General features: G+C 51.0%; 6 protein-coding genes across 6 annotated transcripts; 4 read left to right on the forward strand and 2 right to left on the reverse strand.

Annotated features, from left to right (window-relative positions):
- Positions 1 to 123: 123 nt before the first annotated feature.
- Positions 124 to 2,693, forward strand: BJY04DRAFT_177810 (E3 ubiquitin-protein ligase). The gene has a single exon (XM_073709643.1). The coding sequence runs from the start codon at positions 221 to 223 to the stop codon at positions 2,462 to 2,464; it is 2,244 nt and encodes a 747-aa protein (XP_073576333.1). The 5' UTR covers positions 124 to 220; the 3' UTR covers positions 2,465 to 2,693.
- A 2,091-nt stretch (positions 2,694 to 4,784) lies between these two features.
- BJY04DRAFT_74242 (lactonase family protein) lies at positions 4,785 to 6,522 on the forward strand. The gene is made up of 5 exons (XM_073720981.1): positions 4,785 to 5,120; positions 5,165 to 5,273; positions 5,330 to 5,803; positions 5,856 to 6,417; positions 6,488 to 6,522. The coding sequence occupies exons 1-4, from the start codon at positions 4,908 to 4,910 to the stop codon at positions 6,209 to 6,211; spliced, it is 1,152 nt and encodes a 383-aa protein (XP_073576334.1). The 5' UTR covers positions 4,785 to 4,907; the 3' UTR covers positions 6,212 to 6,417; positions 6,488 to 6,522.
- Positions 6,523 to 6,672: 150 nt separating this feature from the next.
- BJY04DRAFT_213283 (uncharacterized protein) lies at positions 6,673 to 9,837 on the forward strand (the record flags this gene model as incomplete). Its single annotated transcript, XM_073714839.1, has 6 exons — positions 6,673 to 6,831; positions 6,882 to 7,083; positions 7,142 to 7,588; positions 7,650 to 7,898; positions 7,957 to 9,292; positions 9,351 to 9,837. The coding sequence occupies 6 exons, from the start codon at positions 6,673 to 6,675 to the stop codon at positions 9,835 to 9,837; spliced, it is 2,880 nt and encodes a 959-aa protein (XP_073576335.1).
- A 409-nt stretch (positions 9,838 to 10,246) lies between these two features.
- On the reverse strand, positions 10,247 to 10,962 carry BJY04DRAFT_177814 (succinate dehydrogenase assembly factor 4). The gene has a single exon (XM_073709644.1). The coding sequence runs from the start codon at positions 10,887 to 10,889 to the stop codon at positions 10,437 to 10,439; it is 453 nt and encodes a 150-aa protein (XP_073576336.1). The 5' UTR covers positions 10,890 to 10,962; the 3' UTR covers positions 10,247 to 10,436.
- A 1-nt stretch (position 10,963) lies between these two features.
- On the forward strand, positions 10,964 to 12,818 carry BJY04DRAFT_177816 (acetylornithine transaminase). Its single transcript, XM_073709645.1, has 3 exons — positions 10,964 to 11,267; positions 11,331 to 11,564; positions 11,618 to 12,818. The coding sequence occupies exons 1-3, from the start codon at positions 11,157 to 11,159 to the stop codon at positions 12,680 to 12,682; spliced, it is 1,410 nt and encodes a 469-aa protein (XP_073576337.1). The 5' UTR covers positions 10,964 to 11,156; the 3' UTR covers positions 12,683 to 12,818.
- A 73-nt stretch (positions 12,819 to 12,891) lies between these two features.
- BJY04DRAFT_228368 (Nitroreductase) lies at positions 12,892 to 13,600 on the reverse strand (the record flags this gene model as incomplete). Its single annotated transcript, XM_073718829.1, has 1 exon — positions 12,892 to 13,600. The coding sequence occupies exon 1, from the start codon at positions 13,519 to 13,521 to the stop codon at positions 12,892 to 12,894; it is 630 nt and encodes a 209-aa protein (XP_073576338.1). The 5' UTR covers positions 13,522 to 13,600.
- Positions 13,601 to 15,266: the final 1,666 nt, after the last annotated feature.

The raw sequence follows: 15,266 nt of genomic DNA on the forward strand, positions 1-15,266 counted from the left end.
TGATGGGCGGGCAACGTGATCGTGGGTACAATGTACATCGCAGTATAGATGCGATCAGGTGACCCCGGATTCCGTCTGCCTGTCAAAGAACCTCCGTAAGCTGACCACTTCACCATCCCACCACAACATCTCACTCGCTCATTTCTTGTCCTTCTCTTACCGATCCTCCTTGCATATCGCCCGGCAATATGTAGCAGCCCCTACCACCTCTAATGCAACAATGGTGCTCTCGTTATCCGTCCCTAGCTTCACCCGATCCCGCACGACTACTCCCCCACTTCGTTCGAGAAATGGCAGCGCCAGCTCCTACTCCGCAACCCTGAGCGAGGCTCTCCGCAATAATCCCTTCGGAAGCTCATCGCGATCGCGTTCGAGGACGTCATTATCATCTAGCATCGAAGAACAAAAACAAGAGCAGGAGGAACTGAACAACGCCCTCGAGGCCCTCGTCCACATCTTCCCGGACGTCAAGATTGAAGTCTTCCGCGAGCTACTTGTTCGGTTCGACGGAAATAGCCGACTACACGTCTGCGTCGACCAGCTTCTACGGCACAAAGAGAAATGGGTCGCGGGGCGCTGGAACGTCCCCTCCGGGCCGGCCGGCAACGAGGACGCGGTCTCTGTGTCCGCTTCTGATACGGCCGGATCTCTAGTTCCGCGAGACGAGCGGTTTCGGACGGAGGACTACAAAATTGCTGTAAAAGGAATTTTGACCAAGGAATTCAGCGGGCTGAGTCGGAGTACCGTGGATGCCGTGCTCGCGGAAGTTAATTTCTGTTATCTACGTGCGCGGCCGGTCTTGCACGATCTGTCAAGAAAGACGTGGCGGGCTACGTTCAATAGTATTCTTCCTTCTTTTAGGCGGAAGAAAGAGAAGGATGATGCTCATCCGCTTATGCTGTGGCAGCGTCTGCCGGATGGGGCGTTGGTTCCGCGGTTGAAAGAGAGTGGGTGTGAGGAGCTGGATGAGGAGTTATATGAGACGTTGGTGGCACCGTTGATTCGGACACGGCAAGAGGAACAAGAAAAAACGGACCTGGAGGTCGCGGAGGAACTCAATGAGAAAGAGGCTGAGGCGGCAGGTGCGCTGTTTGAGTGCGAGTGTTGCTTTGCAGATGTCACATTCGAGCAGCTCTCGACCTGCTCGGACAGTATGCATCTCATCTGCTTCAACTGTATCCGGCATACTGTGCACCAGGCGCTTTTCGGTCAAGGATGGTCTACTTCCGTCGATGTTGAGAGGTCTACTTTAAAATGTCTAGCCCCATCCACTAGTGAGCCTTGCAGAGGAATCCTCAGCGCCCAACTAGTCAAGCGTGCTATTCTTCTCGACAAAGCAGGCCTCGAGACATATGTCAAGTTTGAGTCTAGACTCGCCTCTGACGCACTCCTCAGGTCTCAATTCAAGCTCATCCGCTGCCCATTTTGTTCATACGCCGAGGTCGATCCCGTCTATCACCCCCCCACGACCGGCATCAACTGGCGTTTCCGCCGAGATGGAATTATTCCTACGTTTTTCATGATCTTTATCTTCTTGGACGCGATACCCTTTCTGCTCATTTTCATGGCGATTTCTTACCTTCTAGACCCCACATCTCTCCGCACAATCCTCAACAACTCCCTCCTCAACATGTGCCTCAAACTCCGCATGAAGAGATTCACCTGCGCAAACCTCACCTGCCGCCGAACAAGCTGCATAACATGCCAGAAACCCTGGCGAGACCCACACGTCTGCCACGAGCCCCTCCTCCTCGACCTCCGCGCCACTGTCGAAGCCGCCCGCACAGCCGCCGTAAAACGCACCTGTCCGCGCTGCGGCCTCTCCTTCGTCAAATCCTCCGGCTGCAACAAACTCACCTGCACCTGCGGCTACTCCATGTGCTACCTCTGCCGGAAAGCTCTCGGCCCTCCCATAAAATCACGGAACCCCCGCCGTCCCCGCCGCCAGGAAAACATCAACCCCCTTGGCAACGCGGACGACGCCCACCCAAACGCACTCCTCGAAGATGCCGAGGAAGAAGAAGAAGAGGCCGAAGGCTACCGCCACTTCTGCGAACACTTCCGCGTCAACCCCGGCGCCCGCTGCACCTCCTGCACGAAATGCGAGCTGTACCAAGACGAAGATGAAGAAGCCGTTGCGCGCCGCGCAGGCGAGAAAGCCGAATACGAGTGGCGCGTTCGTCACCAGATGGCTGCCGCTGCTGCTGGCAACGACCCTAAGTCTGGTTCTCCGGCTGGTGCAGGCGCAGGCGCAGCAGGGATCCCCTCTATCAGCGTTAACCATGATATGTCCGTCAACACGGCGAGGGGTGGAAAGCGGTCCTCGACAATGTGGCTGAATCCGCGAGGAAAGAGTCTATGGTATTGGGTTGATGAGGTGTGGACGAGTGGGCAGTGGAGGGTTGAGGGACAGGCAGCGGTGGATTGGGTTGTGGAGAGGCTTATTGTTATTCAAGAGCTATGAGAAATGGTCTTGCAACACTTGCGTTTTTCTTCGAGTTTTGATTTTGTTTATTTGGTGGGCATGAGCGTTCTGGAAAATTGGACTCTGGGTCGGAACTGAAATTTGAACTGGGAAATTGTTTTAGATTGGGCGTTTCGGGCATAAGAGTGGTTACATGAGCTTATGAGACATGAAGACGCTCTCTGGTTTGATCAATATCGCTTCAATCCGACGTTGAATGATCCCCCCCCCCCACCCTCATAATTGTAATCTTCGTAGAGCACCATCATCCGTCCACGATTGACCCTTAGGGAACTCCAGCATCAAGTCCTGAAACGATGACCCAATACGACTCTACTTGACAGCTTCTAGGGTCTCTCGTCAACGGACCTCGAGGACCTAGGTAGTAGTTAGCTGCTCATTCGTTCAGCAAAAGTGATAGAAATAGGGAGACGTATAAAAGAAAAAGAGGGCCGCTCCCCAAGGGAAAGCGGCCGTCCACCGAACCGCACCACTAGAGCACATTCCATCTCCTTGCTCCTCAAAAGCGCCAACAAACAGCATTACCACGAATACCTATCCCGACCCGATAGACAAGATCTTTCAAGCAAGCAGCAGACAAGCCTAGACTTTGAGCCTCACACTAGAGAGGTCCCGCCACAAGCTCGTTGATAATATCACAGGTGCAGAAGATCGTGGAATGAAGTCGTTGATGAGACTGAGAGGGGAAGTCGGAAGGCCTGAATGGTGGATGTTGGTAGACATGCTAGAGCAGTCTTGTGCCTTCTCGCAAGCTTTCATGAAGGCGATTCAGTTGTGCGGCCCAGAGGGCTGTGGATGTGAGTACTTGTCGACTTTTCGGCGTAGAGGGACCGGGTATCTTCCTGTCGTAAACGTACCCCCACGGTGGATAAACCCTTGTGTGTGACAGAGTACCTCTAGGGACAAGATTTTGTTTCCTCTCCGCGCAGTGGCTTGGAGGGCAGAAATGAAACGGACAAAGAACATCCAAAAAACCGCTTCTTGAGAAAGGTGTCGGGGCCCATCGAAATCGATTTGCAATCTACATTGCAAAGAGATGGTTAACGCAGTGGATCGGACCTTCAAATGAAGCAAATCGGTGGCTAGTGCCGTGATTTGTGGTTCGCTAGCCTGTCGACAGGTGAGGGGTCGAAACTGGGTCGGTGAAAACATCGAAACCGGAACTAGACAACAGGCCAAGTGGTTTTGGAGTCTTTTAAGATCATCCAAGAGTCATACTTGCAGCGAAGCAACAGAAAGAAACCTTGCTTGATTGAATACATTGGCCCGGCTGAGGGTCGCGGTCGATTCAATCAATTCCGGCAAGCGGATTTCTCCCGTCGACAGCCCGACTGTATGACCGTATGTAGGCAAGTCTAAAGACCGCTGTTGTGTTCTTATAATCCGACAGGCAACATGCAATGGTTCGCTATTCGGTCCGCATTGATGAATACCAGCGAACTACATCCGAGAATGCTCGACTAGTTCACGCGGGGGATCCCCAGTTTCTGTGTCTCAGGCCTAGACAAGCCGTCCTTGGTGATCCGCATGGAAAATGCCAGCATAGGAAACCGACGCGTGTCCGAATGTTGGACTTGAAAACGCATGGTAGACCGTCTTGCAATGCCTTTCGGCTCTGGAGAGCTGCCTTTTGTCAACGCTAATCGACTAGTCAACAGCCCCCATGCTTCACTGCGAGGCGCTTTCGACCGACGAAAGTAGTTTAGGGTTAGAATCCCAATCCTATCAGGCAGGGCTCGCTCGGTTGAGCTGACAGCACACGCATAATTGAATCCGGGAATTGAGGGAGGTACACCTGTAGGGTGCCTTTGCAGGCAAAAGGCAACACCAGGCTGGGGTGTCTGAACAGGGAAGATCGGTTTCAACGCGAAAAGGTGGAATTGACGAATATCCGTAGTCTCCGACGCCAGAAAGCAGTCGCATCTGAATCGTTCTTCATGAAATTGGGTGAGTGGAGAGCAAAGCTCAAGCTGTGGAGAGGAACAGGAGAAGCCAAAACACGCCGATAAGGAGATCGAGGCCGACGCGACGCGTAGTCACGTGCCCAGAGCCGGAGGAGCTGCGGTTTTGCCAGAGGACACCGCTTCCCTTGATTCACCATGCCGCTTGCCATCGAGGTCATTTCCTCTCGAAGACTCGAGTGAGACAGCGACTTGATTTCCGTCAATTGCTTCATATCTTTTCCTATATCTAGCAAGCGGCCAATGTCGACTGGTGGTCACCTCCACAGTGCCGGCAATACGCCATTGCATGTTTCTGTTGCCTCATGATGTCCCGCACCGGCAATTTCTTCACCCGCCGTTCGCGGGGCTTCTGGGGAAACATGCCTCAGGCAAACTTTGCCCGCTGCCGTGGTTGATTGCCGTCAACTACTCTCCATTTCAATTGTCCTCCCTCCTCCTACTCTCTATCCTTTCTGGTTATGTGGCGGGTGAGAACCATCTTTAATCGATATTTGCGTCAATTGCGACCTGTCAACCAATCAGTCAGAATGAAGCATCATTTGATGGTGGGCACCTGGACCCGTCCAGGCCGTATCTATACCGTTGCGTTTGATGATGAGGCGTTGACTCTGGAATTGGTCAAGAAGACTGACATCCCGGAAGCCGAGCCAATCTCATGGATGACCTTCTCTGTAAGTTATTCGATGTACTCCAGAAGCCGTGCTAACAGAAATAGCATGACAAAAAAGCCATCTATGGCGCCGCTATGAAGAAGTGGAACAGCTTCGCAGTGAACAGCCCCACAGATATTGTTCACCAGGTGTCACACCCTGTCGCCGGTCATCGTATGTTAATTGTATGCTCTTTTGTAGCTACTCTAGCTGACAGTGCTTTTTCACAGCTTCCGCTGCCAACGAAGACACAAATACTCGTGCGATTTTCGTACTTGCGGCTCGCAAGCCTCCCTACAATGTCTACGGCAACCCCTTTTATAAATACGCTGGATTCGGAAACGTGTTTTCAGTGGAGTCTGACGGTCGTTTGGCGAAGAATGTGCAGAACTATGAGTACCAGGAAAACACCGGAATTCATGGCATGGTCTTTGACCCTACGGAGACCTACTTATATTCAGCCGATCTGCAAGCCAACAAGATTTGGACCCATATCAAGGATGCCACAACGGGCGAGTTGACTTTGGTGGATTGTTTAGAAGCTCCTGACCCAGGTGACCACCCTCGCTGGGTTGAAATTCACCCGAGCGGCAAGTACCTCTATGCCCTAATGGAAGCTGGCAATCGTTTGGCGGTATATGTTATCGACGAGAGGACGCACAAGCCAGTTTTCACACACATCACATACCCTCTACTTCCTCCTGGTTTGTTTTCCTAATCAAGAACTCGGCCATCAGATTATCTAACCCTAATTAGGTCTTCCTCCGCGGAACAAATACCGCGGCGACGTAACTTTCACCACCCACAGTGGCGAATACCTCTTTGCAACTACTCGTAGCAACCACTTTGATGTCACCGGGTATATTACAGCGTTCAAGCTTGGTTCCAATGGTAACATCGAACGGCAACTATGGATTCACCCTACATCCACTAGCGGCGGACACTCCAACGCAGTCAGTCCTTGCGACTTTAGCGACGAATGGTTGGCCCTATGTGATGATCAACTCGGCTTTGTTGAGATTTATAGATTCCGTGACGAAAATCTGTCCCGCGTCGCACGCGTGGATATTCCGGAACAGGGATTCGGCATGAATGCAATTTGGTACGATTAAACAAGAGCAAGAGCGAGTAGAATCTCATACTGTCAAATTTTCACACAATCTGGCCACCATGTTCATAACAAGGTCCTATATTGTCATGTACTTTCTAACAGACCCCCCGTCGAGTCATGGCCCTCAACCATGCCATCTGCCTGTTGATGCTACTCTATTCCATATTCACCCGCGTTTGAGTTCCTCTTACACGCTCCTTAGAATTGGTTTGTCATATTTGTTCCACTGACAGGGTTTTCCCATATAAACGCCCTATTATTGCTGACTCTGCAGTAGAGGACGCATACTCGAATCAAATACGACTGCAGGTCGCACCAACTTGATTGCGTTTCTGCCAAATTTCAAAGCTGACGCTGACATCTTGTGCCCGACCATATAAGATGAACGTTGTCTCTCAGGAATCTATTGTTGTTTTCGAGACTTTGCGCAGCATCACTTGGCGGCTAGAATTTGTCAATATCATGGCAACTCACAATTCAACCACGCCAGGACTATCCAGCGAAACTCAATCCAGTGGTGAATTTGATGGCGAGGATTTTAGCAACAACCTCTTTACAGACTTAGCACCCTTATTGACCCTGTTCGGCGAACAAGTAACCAAGCAGTTTCTTTCCGGGTCGGTATGTATAAGTCTACCTTGGAACTATTTAGATTAACAATCATCGAAAAGATGGGTTTTGGTGATGACATTCTTCTAGCAATGGCTCCCCTGGGTATCCTGACTTGCGTGGTCAGCGCAATCCGCGTTGGGGGACGTCGGTGGCTAAAAGCTCTTGTTGGCCGAGCGCGGGAAATCAGAGCAACGGCTGAATTGGAGCTGTTATCTTGCACTAGTGACGCTGTTTGCGAACTCTGGAGTGGAACGGAAATAGGTATACTGGTTTTCTTTATCCTGTTTTGATGGCCTGGGCTTGCTGACCCTTCCTTTAGTGCGGGAGCGAGGAACCCCCCAAACCAAGGAATTCATCTATCGCACAAATAATTTCTCGCATTTCCCTGAAATCAGCGCCACTAACCTCGTATTCGACCTCAAGACGGCCTGTCTACACCGAATAATGAGTGTTGAGAGACTTCTTCGAGCATCAAGAACAACAGCTCGAACTCCAACTGTTGACTTGTCTACAGAGCTTGCCACAAGAGCTATGACGCAGGCACCAAATTTGACGCTCAGCGTTTCAAACGCAACGACTCCGCCCCTGGCAACATGGTTCTTTGCGACGGTAGGGATGACAGTTCAAGTAAGTGTGATAGTTGTTGCAGGGCTTGTCACGTATCATTGGCAAATTCCTCCCCAAGGGTCGACCATTGTGGGCTATGGGTTCCCACTCTTCGTCACAGGGACTGTAGTTCTTTGCGCAGGGATTTTTCTGTGCTCCTGTAAGTACAATCAATTCAAACACCGAATCCTCCTCAAGAGGTGCTGCTTTGACACGAGAAGACATTGTTGAGACACATACCCGAGAGACGAACTTCAAGCCCCTGCATGATACACTGGACCTTAGGATAATTCGGATACAGCGCGCTTGTACCGTTGGCGATCAGCGATACGGGTCCTACGCCATCATGAACGGCGAAGAAAATAACACTCTTCGCACTTCACGTATAAACGAGCCTCCTAACCACAGTTGGCTATCTTTAACGGCTGCAATTATGTCGATTGGGGGTTACATTCTGCAATTCATCGGCTGTAGAGTCACCCCAACGTTATCATGCGCAACTTGTGCATTTGCTAACAATGGTATTAGTAAGAGCCATGCACTGGAGTGTTGCCGTTGCAGTTCTTAGCGCAACACTGATTATGGCTGTAGCCAGAGCCTATGTTCGCCATGGGCTTGCTGCAAATCCAAGCGTTATGAAACTTCTCGAAGGGCATGAGCTCTCTTGGCTTGTGATGGATGCATACCAATTCGAATCTTTCAGAATCGTCCAAGGACCTCCCCTGGTTGACACCACTGACTGGGTCAATAATAAAGAAGGCTCACATAATGCCATCTTATTGACAGAATCCAAGATCAGGGCCATTGTGAACGAAAGAAAGGCCGTTGAGGGATTGGTGTCTTGGGAAGACGAGTACAGCGGTATAGCACGCCAGCTTGCAACTGCTATCACAGGCATACTCGAGTTTGCATCTGCGAAGGATAGTGGTATAGATCTCGTCGAGCTGTCACAAGTACTCGCTCATAAGTCTCACATCAACACTGAACCAGCACACGGTTCTGGGCAGAGAAAAGCGAGGAATCCGACTGCATACGGTTCATACACGACAAGTGACCAAAGCGGTAGCAATGAATCACCGCACGGTTCTGGGCAAAGAATGGCGAGGCAATCGATTGCGTACGGCTTCTACACGACAAGTGACCAAAGCGATCCTGAAACAATTTCCGGCACTGAATCCGAATCAAGCTCCTCTCCTGCTACAGACTCTTCTCCTTCTACAAATAAACAAGGCCACTTCTTACCTTGGTTTGAGTGGAAGTGTCCGGTAGGGTTCAAACGACATAAAAGTATGCCTGAGGAAGCAGGGTACTACAGGCTTTTTGCTAATGGCGTGCACCTGAAACACACCCATGAACGCATTAGGGCTACGGCTCCAGGTAGCCGGGAGACCCAAAGAGATGGTTGGTCCATGGATATCCCATATTTGGCTGCGGCTATCTCTTTTGCATTCACAGTCACTAAACTCTCAGTACCCGGGCAAAGCAGGGTCCGGCTTCTAGGAAGGGGGTGGGGGATCCCCGTCCGATCATCAATTCCCTCAAACTTAGAGGTCTCTGAGTGGCAGGAGAACATTGGGACAGGTTCTCGAAGAGCGAAACAAGCGTTTCATTTTGGCAAACAAGCTCGTTTACCGAAGGAGACGACGGAGCCTCGCGGTAAGGCAGAAAACGCTTCCCCGGGGGGATCAGATCCTCGAAATACCAGACGAAACAAAGCAGGACTACATTACGAGATGGAAAATTGGCACAATGCTTGGCTCAGCCCTTGGCTTGACGATATTTGTCCAGTTGGTGCGTCGGGCATGTTCTCGCGATCCGAGTACATGCATCGACTCTTCGGAACGAGCGTTGACCGTGTTTCGAGGTGGGGACAACAACAAGCGATGGCCTTCATGTGGTATTTTGTTAATAGGCATCTTCAGAGAACTTCGCGAAAAGGCTACGGTGCAAGAAAATCGGTTAGTCAAGGACACGCCAACAAGGCACGATGATCCAGCGCAGGTGACAACGACTCACCCTTTCCGGAAAATCTACCAACAACGACATATATCCAGGGTCCTGTTTTACATCGACCCTAGTGGGGAGTTATCTCAGGATACTAATTGGCTAGAAGGGCTAGAAAATCCTACCGGGATATACATCCGTCACTCGCCCAAACGTCTCTGCGCACATGAAATATTTACTGAGTTTATGTTGCAGCTCGCCAGCGAGATGCTCGACATTGGAGGCCAGACATTGCGCCACCTTGATCCTTTCCCTAAATGGAGCAATACCGTCGTTTCTAAACTAGCTGAAATAGTGTACAAGTCGGGACTGGCGGAAAGTGAAACCGACGCGTATATGCTTGTTGTCCCTCCTCTGCATGCCTATGGGCTTCTACCGACCAGTCCCAGCCCGGGTCCCCAATAGAGACATTTCCAATCCCAGAGATCCTAGAGGATGGGTCTGCGGCTATTTGTCATTGTGTTCATTGCGAGTCAATTGTTAAATTGATATGGCATGGTGCTGTGATGGAGTGAGTACAACTGGTGATTTGTTGTGTGATTTTTTGAGGGAAAACTACTCGTCTGGCTCCTGGAATCTATTCTTGAAAGCGCAAGTATAGCTCCAGAGGTATTACTACATGACAAGAGTTTACTATCTCAATCATCATTGCCAGCACTCGAGCCCTCGTCATCCTCTCTATCTCCCCCATCCGGCGCCCGCGCCTGCTCAGTAGCCCTCAATTAGTTGAGACTCTCACTTCGTTGCGGCATTTCTTACAAGCCCTTGACACTAGCAAACAATTACAACTGGAGCGAATTACAAGTAATCGGAATACAGAAAGCTTGAAGCCAGTATATGGCACGGAGTCTACAGTACATAGAAAGTAATATAGCCAAGTAGACAGGACCAGATCAGTCCTAAGCGTCTAAAAACGATATGCTCCAACGCCGAATATTATACAGCTGCATCAATCATCCTCGTGTACACCAACCATCGCCCTGTCGACGACCCTCCAAAGCGACCTAGAAGTCCGTAACACGCCCTCCATAGCTCCAATCGCCACCCGCCCCCCATCGCAAAGGTTCATTCTTCGGCCCTCCAACTTCACCCGTCTTAGGATTCTTTTCGCCCTCGAATTCAGGCTGGAGTCCTTGCTTCATATCAGGATGCAGTTCCTCCCCGTCGCCATTCGCCTTGATCTCTGCGGGTTGCGCCTCGGGTTCGGAATCCGGTGACTGAGCGACTTTCGGCGGCGCGCGAGGCGTACTGAATGCGCCGGTCGATTGTTTCTGAAGTTCTTCGAAGATCTTTTGTTCGTCTTCAGGGAGTCTCGGTGGCGCGGGGCCCTGTCGGAATGCGAAGGCGGGTTTTGAGTCGTCTGCGCGGCGAGCAGAAGTTGTGGAAAGAAAGGCTCGTGGTGGGAGGGTCCGGCTGACGCGAGCTAGAGCTCGGCGGGAGAATATTGACAGAGACATGTTGTATGTTGTTCTTGTTTGAAGGACGTGAGTCACTTGAAGGAGCGAAGTTGAGTCAGTCCCAGAGATGAAGAATGCGGAGTGGCGGTGGAGGTGAACAGCCGATGCCGATATCGCTTATCAGATCAGCCAGGTCCCGTTTTTTGGGGATGCGCCATTTCTTGCGTCCTCTCCCCTCATCTCTTCCACCTTTTCTCCCTTTTTACCCCTTCTCCTCGGTCAATCGCTTGTGAACTCTCATCGTTATCCCAGAGTTTATCCAGTACAATGGCTTTTGTCCGTCTTGCTTCGCGGCGTCTGCCGTTGGCGAAGAGGCTGGTCTCCGCGGTTGAGTCACCGCTACAGCGCCGGTATGCCTCTGCTTCTTCAGCAGCCCAGGTAAGTCAATTGTGGCATTCTCCAGCTTTCTATTCTAGAGCCTGTATACTCACAAATGGACAGAGCACGCTCCCGACTCCCGATCCGGCTGCCGATTCCATCTCCGTCGCCTTCGTCAACGAGCGCGCACCCTACCTAGTCCCGACCTACGTTCGACCGAATCCGATCATGGTGAAGGGACAGGGAAGCTACTTGTGGGATATGGAGAACCGCCGATACCTTGACCTTACAGCAGGTATTGCTGTAAACTCGCTCGGACACTGCGACCCAGAGATCTCCAAAATCATTGCCGAACAGGTGCGAAAATATTAGAACTGGATTGACTCACTAATTGCTAAGAGTCATACTAGGCCGAGACTCTTCTCCATGCCTCCAACCTCTACCACAACGCTTGGGTGGGTGCGCTCAGCAAAGACCTCATTACATTGACCCGCGAGTCCGGTGGTATGCGCGATGCCGCCCAGGTCTTCATCGCCAACTCCGGCACCGAAGCAAATGAGGCCGCTATCAAGTTTGCTCGCAAAACAGGTCGCGCTCGCGACCCCTCCGGCGCGAAGCACGAGGTTGTTTCTTTCCATAACTCATTCCACGGCCGTACAATGGGTGCCCTTTCCGCTACCCCGAACCCGAAGTACCAGACTCCTTTCTCCCCTATGCTTCCCGGCTTCAAGTACGGAAAGTACAACGATGTCGCGCAGCTACAGGAACTTGTCACTGAGAAGACATGCGGTGTGATTGTCGAGCCCATTCAGGGTGAGGGTGGTGTCAACGTTGCTACACCAGAGTTCCTTACTGCCTTGCGCAAGCGATGTGACGAGGTCGGTGCTGTCCTAATTTTCGATGAGATTCAATGCGGTCTCTCTCGAACCGGTAGCTTCTGGGCTCATGCTCATCCCTCTCTCGCTCCTCAATCTGGCGAGGCTGCGCACCCCGATATCCTCACCACTGCCAAGGCTCTAGGTAACGGTATCCCCATTGGTGCTACTATCGTTTCTGGCAAGACCGTCGCCGAGAACATCAAGGCTGGTGACCACGGCACTACCTTCGGTGGCAATCCCCTTGCTTGCCGCGTCGCACACCACATTATCCACCGCCTCGCATCTCCCGAACTGCAAAAGTCCGTCGAGGCCAAGTCTGCTCTGCTAGTCTCTGGCTTCAAGGACCTGCAGAAGAAGTACCCTGGCCTCGTCTCTGAGATCCGTGGACGCGGTCTGATTCTCGGCCTGCAACTTTCTGGAGATTTCGCACCCCGCGCAGCAGAGATCGTCACCGCCGCCCGCGAGCGGGGCATGCTCATCATTACCGCCGGTGAGGGTTGCCTGCGGTTCGTGCCTCCTCTCACGGTTACAGAGGAGCAGCTGAAGAGTGGCCTGAAGATTTTAGAGCAGGCTCTCGAGGCTGTTTCCAAGGCTTAGATTTTGGATTTTTATATGGGTATATGATTGTTACTTCACGTTGATTTGGCCTGTTTCTGGATGCGAGCCCATATACCAATCTAGCTTTCTGTCATATTTGGGTATTTCAACCGAGGATTATTATAGAGAAAAGCAGCTTATTCTATTCCACATTCTAAATCATAACCAAGCATAACCAGTAAATCCTAACCCTAAAGAGAAGCCAAAATTCACTCAAACACCTTAAAAGTCTGCTCCAACGGCAACTTCTCCTTCCCCCCCGTCCCCAAAATCCCCTCCTCAACGCCCCCAAACACCAACTGCGCCCTCAACTTCCACCCCTCCGGCACGCCAAACTCCTCCTTAACCAGCGGATCCACAAGCGGATTATAATGCTGCAAATTACACCCCAACCCCTCCGCCTGCAGCGCAATCCACGCCGCAATCTGATGCATGCCACTCGTCTGCTCGCTCCACGCCTCAAAGTGCTGCGCGTAGGATTTAAACTTCGCCTTGTGCTCCTCCACAGTCGGCTGGTCCTCGTAGAAAAGAACCGTGCCGAAGGCAGCCTTAAATGTGTCGATTTTAGGCCCTGTTTTGGCGAAGCGCTCAGCGCCGATTTTCGCGAGGAGAGAGGAGGAGACGAGCGTCCAGAATTTCTCGTGTGAGGCGCCGTACAGCACGATGAGCCGGGTTGTTTGGCTGTTGAAGGCGGAGGGGGTGTCGTGGATGATGGATTCGAGGATATGGGTTATTTTTGAGACGGGGATTGGGGTGGTTTTGTCGAGGGTGTAGTAGGAGTGGCGGGAGGTGAGGGCGGAGAGGATGGGGGTTGAGGGGGTTGCGGTTTGCCAGGACATTTTGGAAAGTGGTTTCTTCTTAGGGTGTTGTAGATGAGGTGGTTTGGTATGGATTTAGATGTAGATGGCTTTGCGTGTAGCTGGATAGGGCATGGTTTTGGAGGTTCGCAGGGGTGTATATATAACATGGTTCTGGGGGAGTGTGTAAATGGTGTATAAGGTATTGGTCACATACATAAGCCTTATCAAATGCTTTCTCTTGTCTATAGGATAGGCTTTGATTGGTATGTCATTGTTGAGTTGGATATAGTACTCGGGGTCGATGCTTGGTAATTGCTGACTGCGGTTTGGGGCACGGCTTCATTGGCTCCAAGTGCTTTCAAACCTACACTAACAACATAACCTAAGCATTGTCTAATCATATCGGAGACTATGTCGTTTTGATTGCCTTGCGACATAGCATTGGCCTTTTTCGCGATCTGCCATCGTGTAAAGGGCGAGGCGCACGCTAGCCGAGACATCCGCATCCGCAGGCGCTCCTGGGATAGTCTAATTAGACAATGTTCAAGTGCTACAAGTCCCGTACCGTGGCTTCCACCAGGTAATATTCAAGACAAAGATATTTTGGGATGCTTGATAACTATTGGAATTACCTCTGCTTCTTCGCAAAAGCCCAATGTCCGCATTAAAGGCAAGAGTCGCAGCGGAGACTGTAAGAACCAATTGGAGAACCCAACGGGAAGCTATGTTGAACAAGAAAAATAGATCTTAGACTACTTTCTACCATGACAATAAGTCTGTAAATTCGAGGACGACTAACATAATTGGGAGAATAACTTGGGTCTCAGCTAGTAAATCACGTCGGCTTCGCCCTAAGCATAGAAGTTGTCACTATACTCACGGATCTTCTTTAGAAGGTTGCGCTTTACCAACTCGGGACAAGTATGCAAGTTTCTTGCAGATCAATAAGCTTAGAGCATATAGCATACCCGATATGGAGAAGAACGAGACAAACTCACAATTGATCCGCGTTACCACGAACTATATAAACCTCATGCGGGACTCAGGCTCTCGGTCAGGACAGCCGGCATTTTTCTGTGCCTCGAGGTTGAGAACGATACGAATTCTGGCATTTGCGAGGGTAATAATCTGTAGTGGCTGATAACGCCCACTACATGATCAGATGGCAATTTGGTGAGGCAAAGCCCACAGATTCACGCAGCTCTTGGTTGTTCATATCATCTTCGAAACACAGAAGACTACGCGCTTTGCGTTACTCATCTTGAACGATCTCTCGTGGAGTTGGTGTTACTTATGTTAGGCTACGTAGTGAGCACAGCCTTACAGCCTGACATGAGCCCCTCATTCCTGCTTGGCATACCGGCACTCAGGGTTCCGGGCGTCGGACTTTACGTCTGTGCCCCACCAACAAGCAATACGGCCAGGTCTATGTTACACCACAGCCCTAGCGAGTCAGAAGGATCGCACCACATGATCAGCTAAAATCATCGCGTGCGCGCTCTGCCTGTCTTCGTTGAAGTAGCCCACATGGAGTACCTTGGCGGGTAAGCAATTCATCGTCCTACGGAGATGAGCTGCTCTATATGCTATATAGAGACTGATAACTCAGCTACTGTCTCTGAACCTCCTGTCAAACGCACACAGAAGGAAGTCCAAAACTCCAAATTCCACGATCTGATAACGGCATGGAAAAGCGGGTCCGTCTCCAAGTACCGGATCAGATAAGTCAAACCAATTTAGCGGTATCTGTAGTGGATACACGGTATTACCGACCCCAGCAGTAT

This window comes from Aspergillus karnatakaensis, assembly GCF_047715665.1.
Source record: "Aspergillus karnatakaensis strain CBS 102800 unplaced genomic scaffold BJY04scaffold_3, whole genome shotgun sequence".
Classification (NCBI taxonomy): domain Eukaryota; kingdom Fungi; phylum Ascomycota; class Eurotiomycetes; order Eurotiales; family Aspergillaceae; genus Aspergillus; species Aspergillus karnatakaensis.

What these genes read in the sequence shown, in the direction of transcription:
- BJY04DRAFT_177810 (XM_073709643.1), top strand. Translation starts at nt 221, where the DNA reads ATGGTGCTCTCGTTATCCGTCCCTAGCTTCACCCGATCCCGCACGACT.
- BJY04DRAFT_74242 (XM_073720981.1), top strand. Translation starts at nt 4,908, where the DNA reads ATGTGGCGGGTGAGAACCATCTTTAATCGATATTTGCGTCAATTGCGA. An exon ending in TCTCATGGATGACCTTCTCT is followed by an intron (nt 5,121 to 5,164) that starts GTAAGTTATTCG and finishes TAACAGAAATAG; the next exon opens with CATGACAAAAAAGCCATCTA. An exon ending in ATACCCTCTACTTCCTCCTG is followed by an intron (nt 5,804 to 5,855) that starts GTTTGTTTTCCT and finishes AACCCTAATTAG; the next exon opens with GTCTTCCTCCGCGGAACAAA.
- BJY04DRAFT_177814 (XM_073709644.1), bottom strand. Translation starts at nt 10,889, where the DNA reads ATGTCTCTGTCAATATTCTCCCGCCGAGCTCTAGCTCGCGTCAGCCGG.
- BJY04DRAFT_177816 (XM_073709645.1), top strand. Translation starts at nt 11,157, where the DNA reads ATGGCTTTTGTCCGTCTTGCTTCGCGGCGTCTGCCGTTGGCGAAGAGG. An exon ending in CTGCTTCTTCAGCAGCCCAG is followed by an intron (nt 11,268 to 11,330) that starts GTAAGTCAATTG and finishes ACAAATGGACAG; the next exon opens with AGCACGCTCCCGACTCCCGA. An exon ending in CCAAAATCATTGCCGAACAG is followed by an intron (nt 11,565 to 11,617) that starts GTGCGAAAATAT and finishes GAGTCATACTAG; the next exon opens with GCCGAGACTCTTCTCCATGC.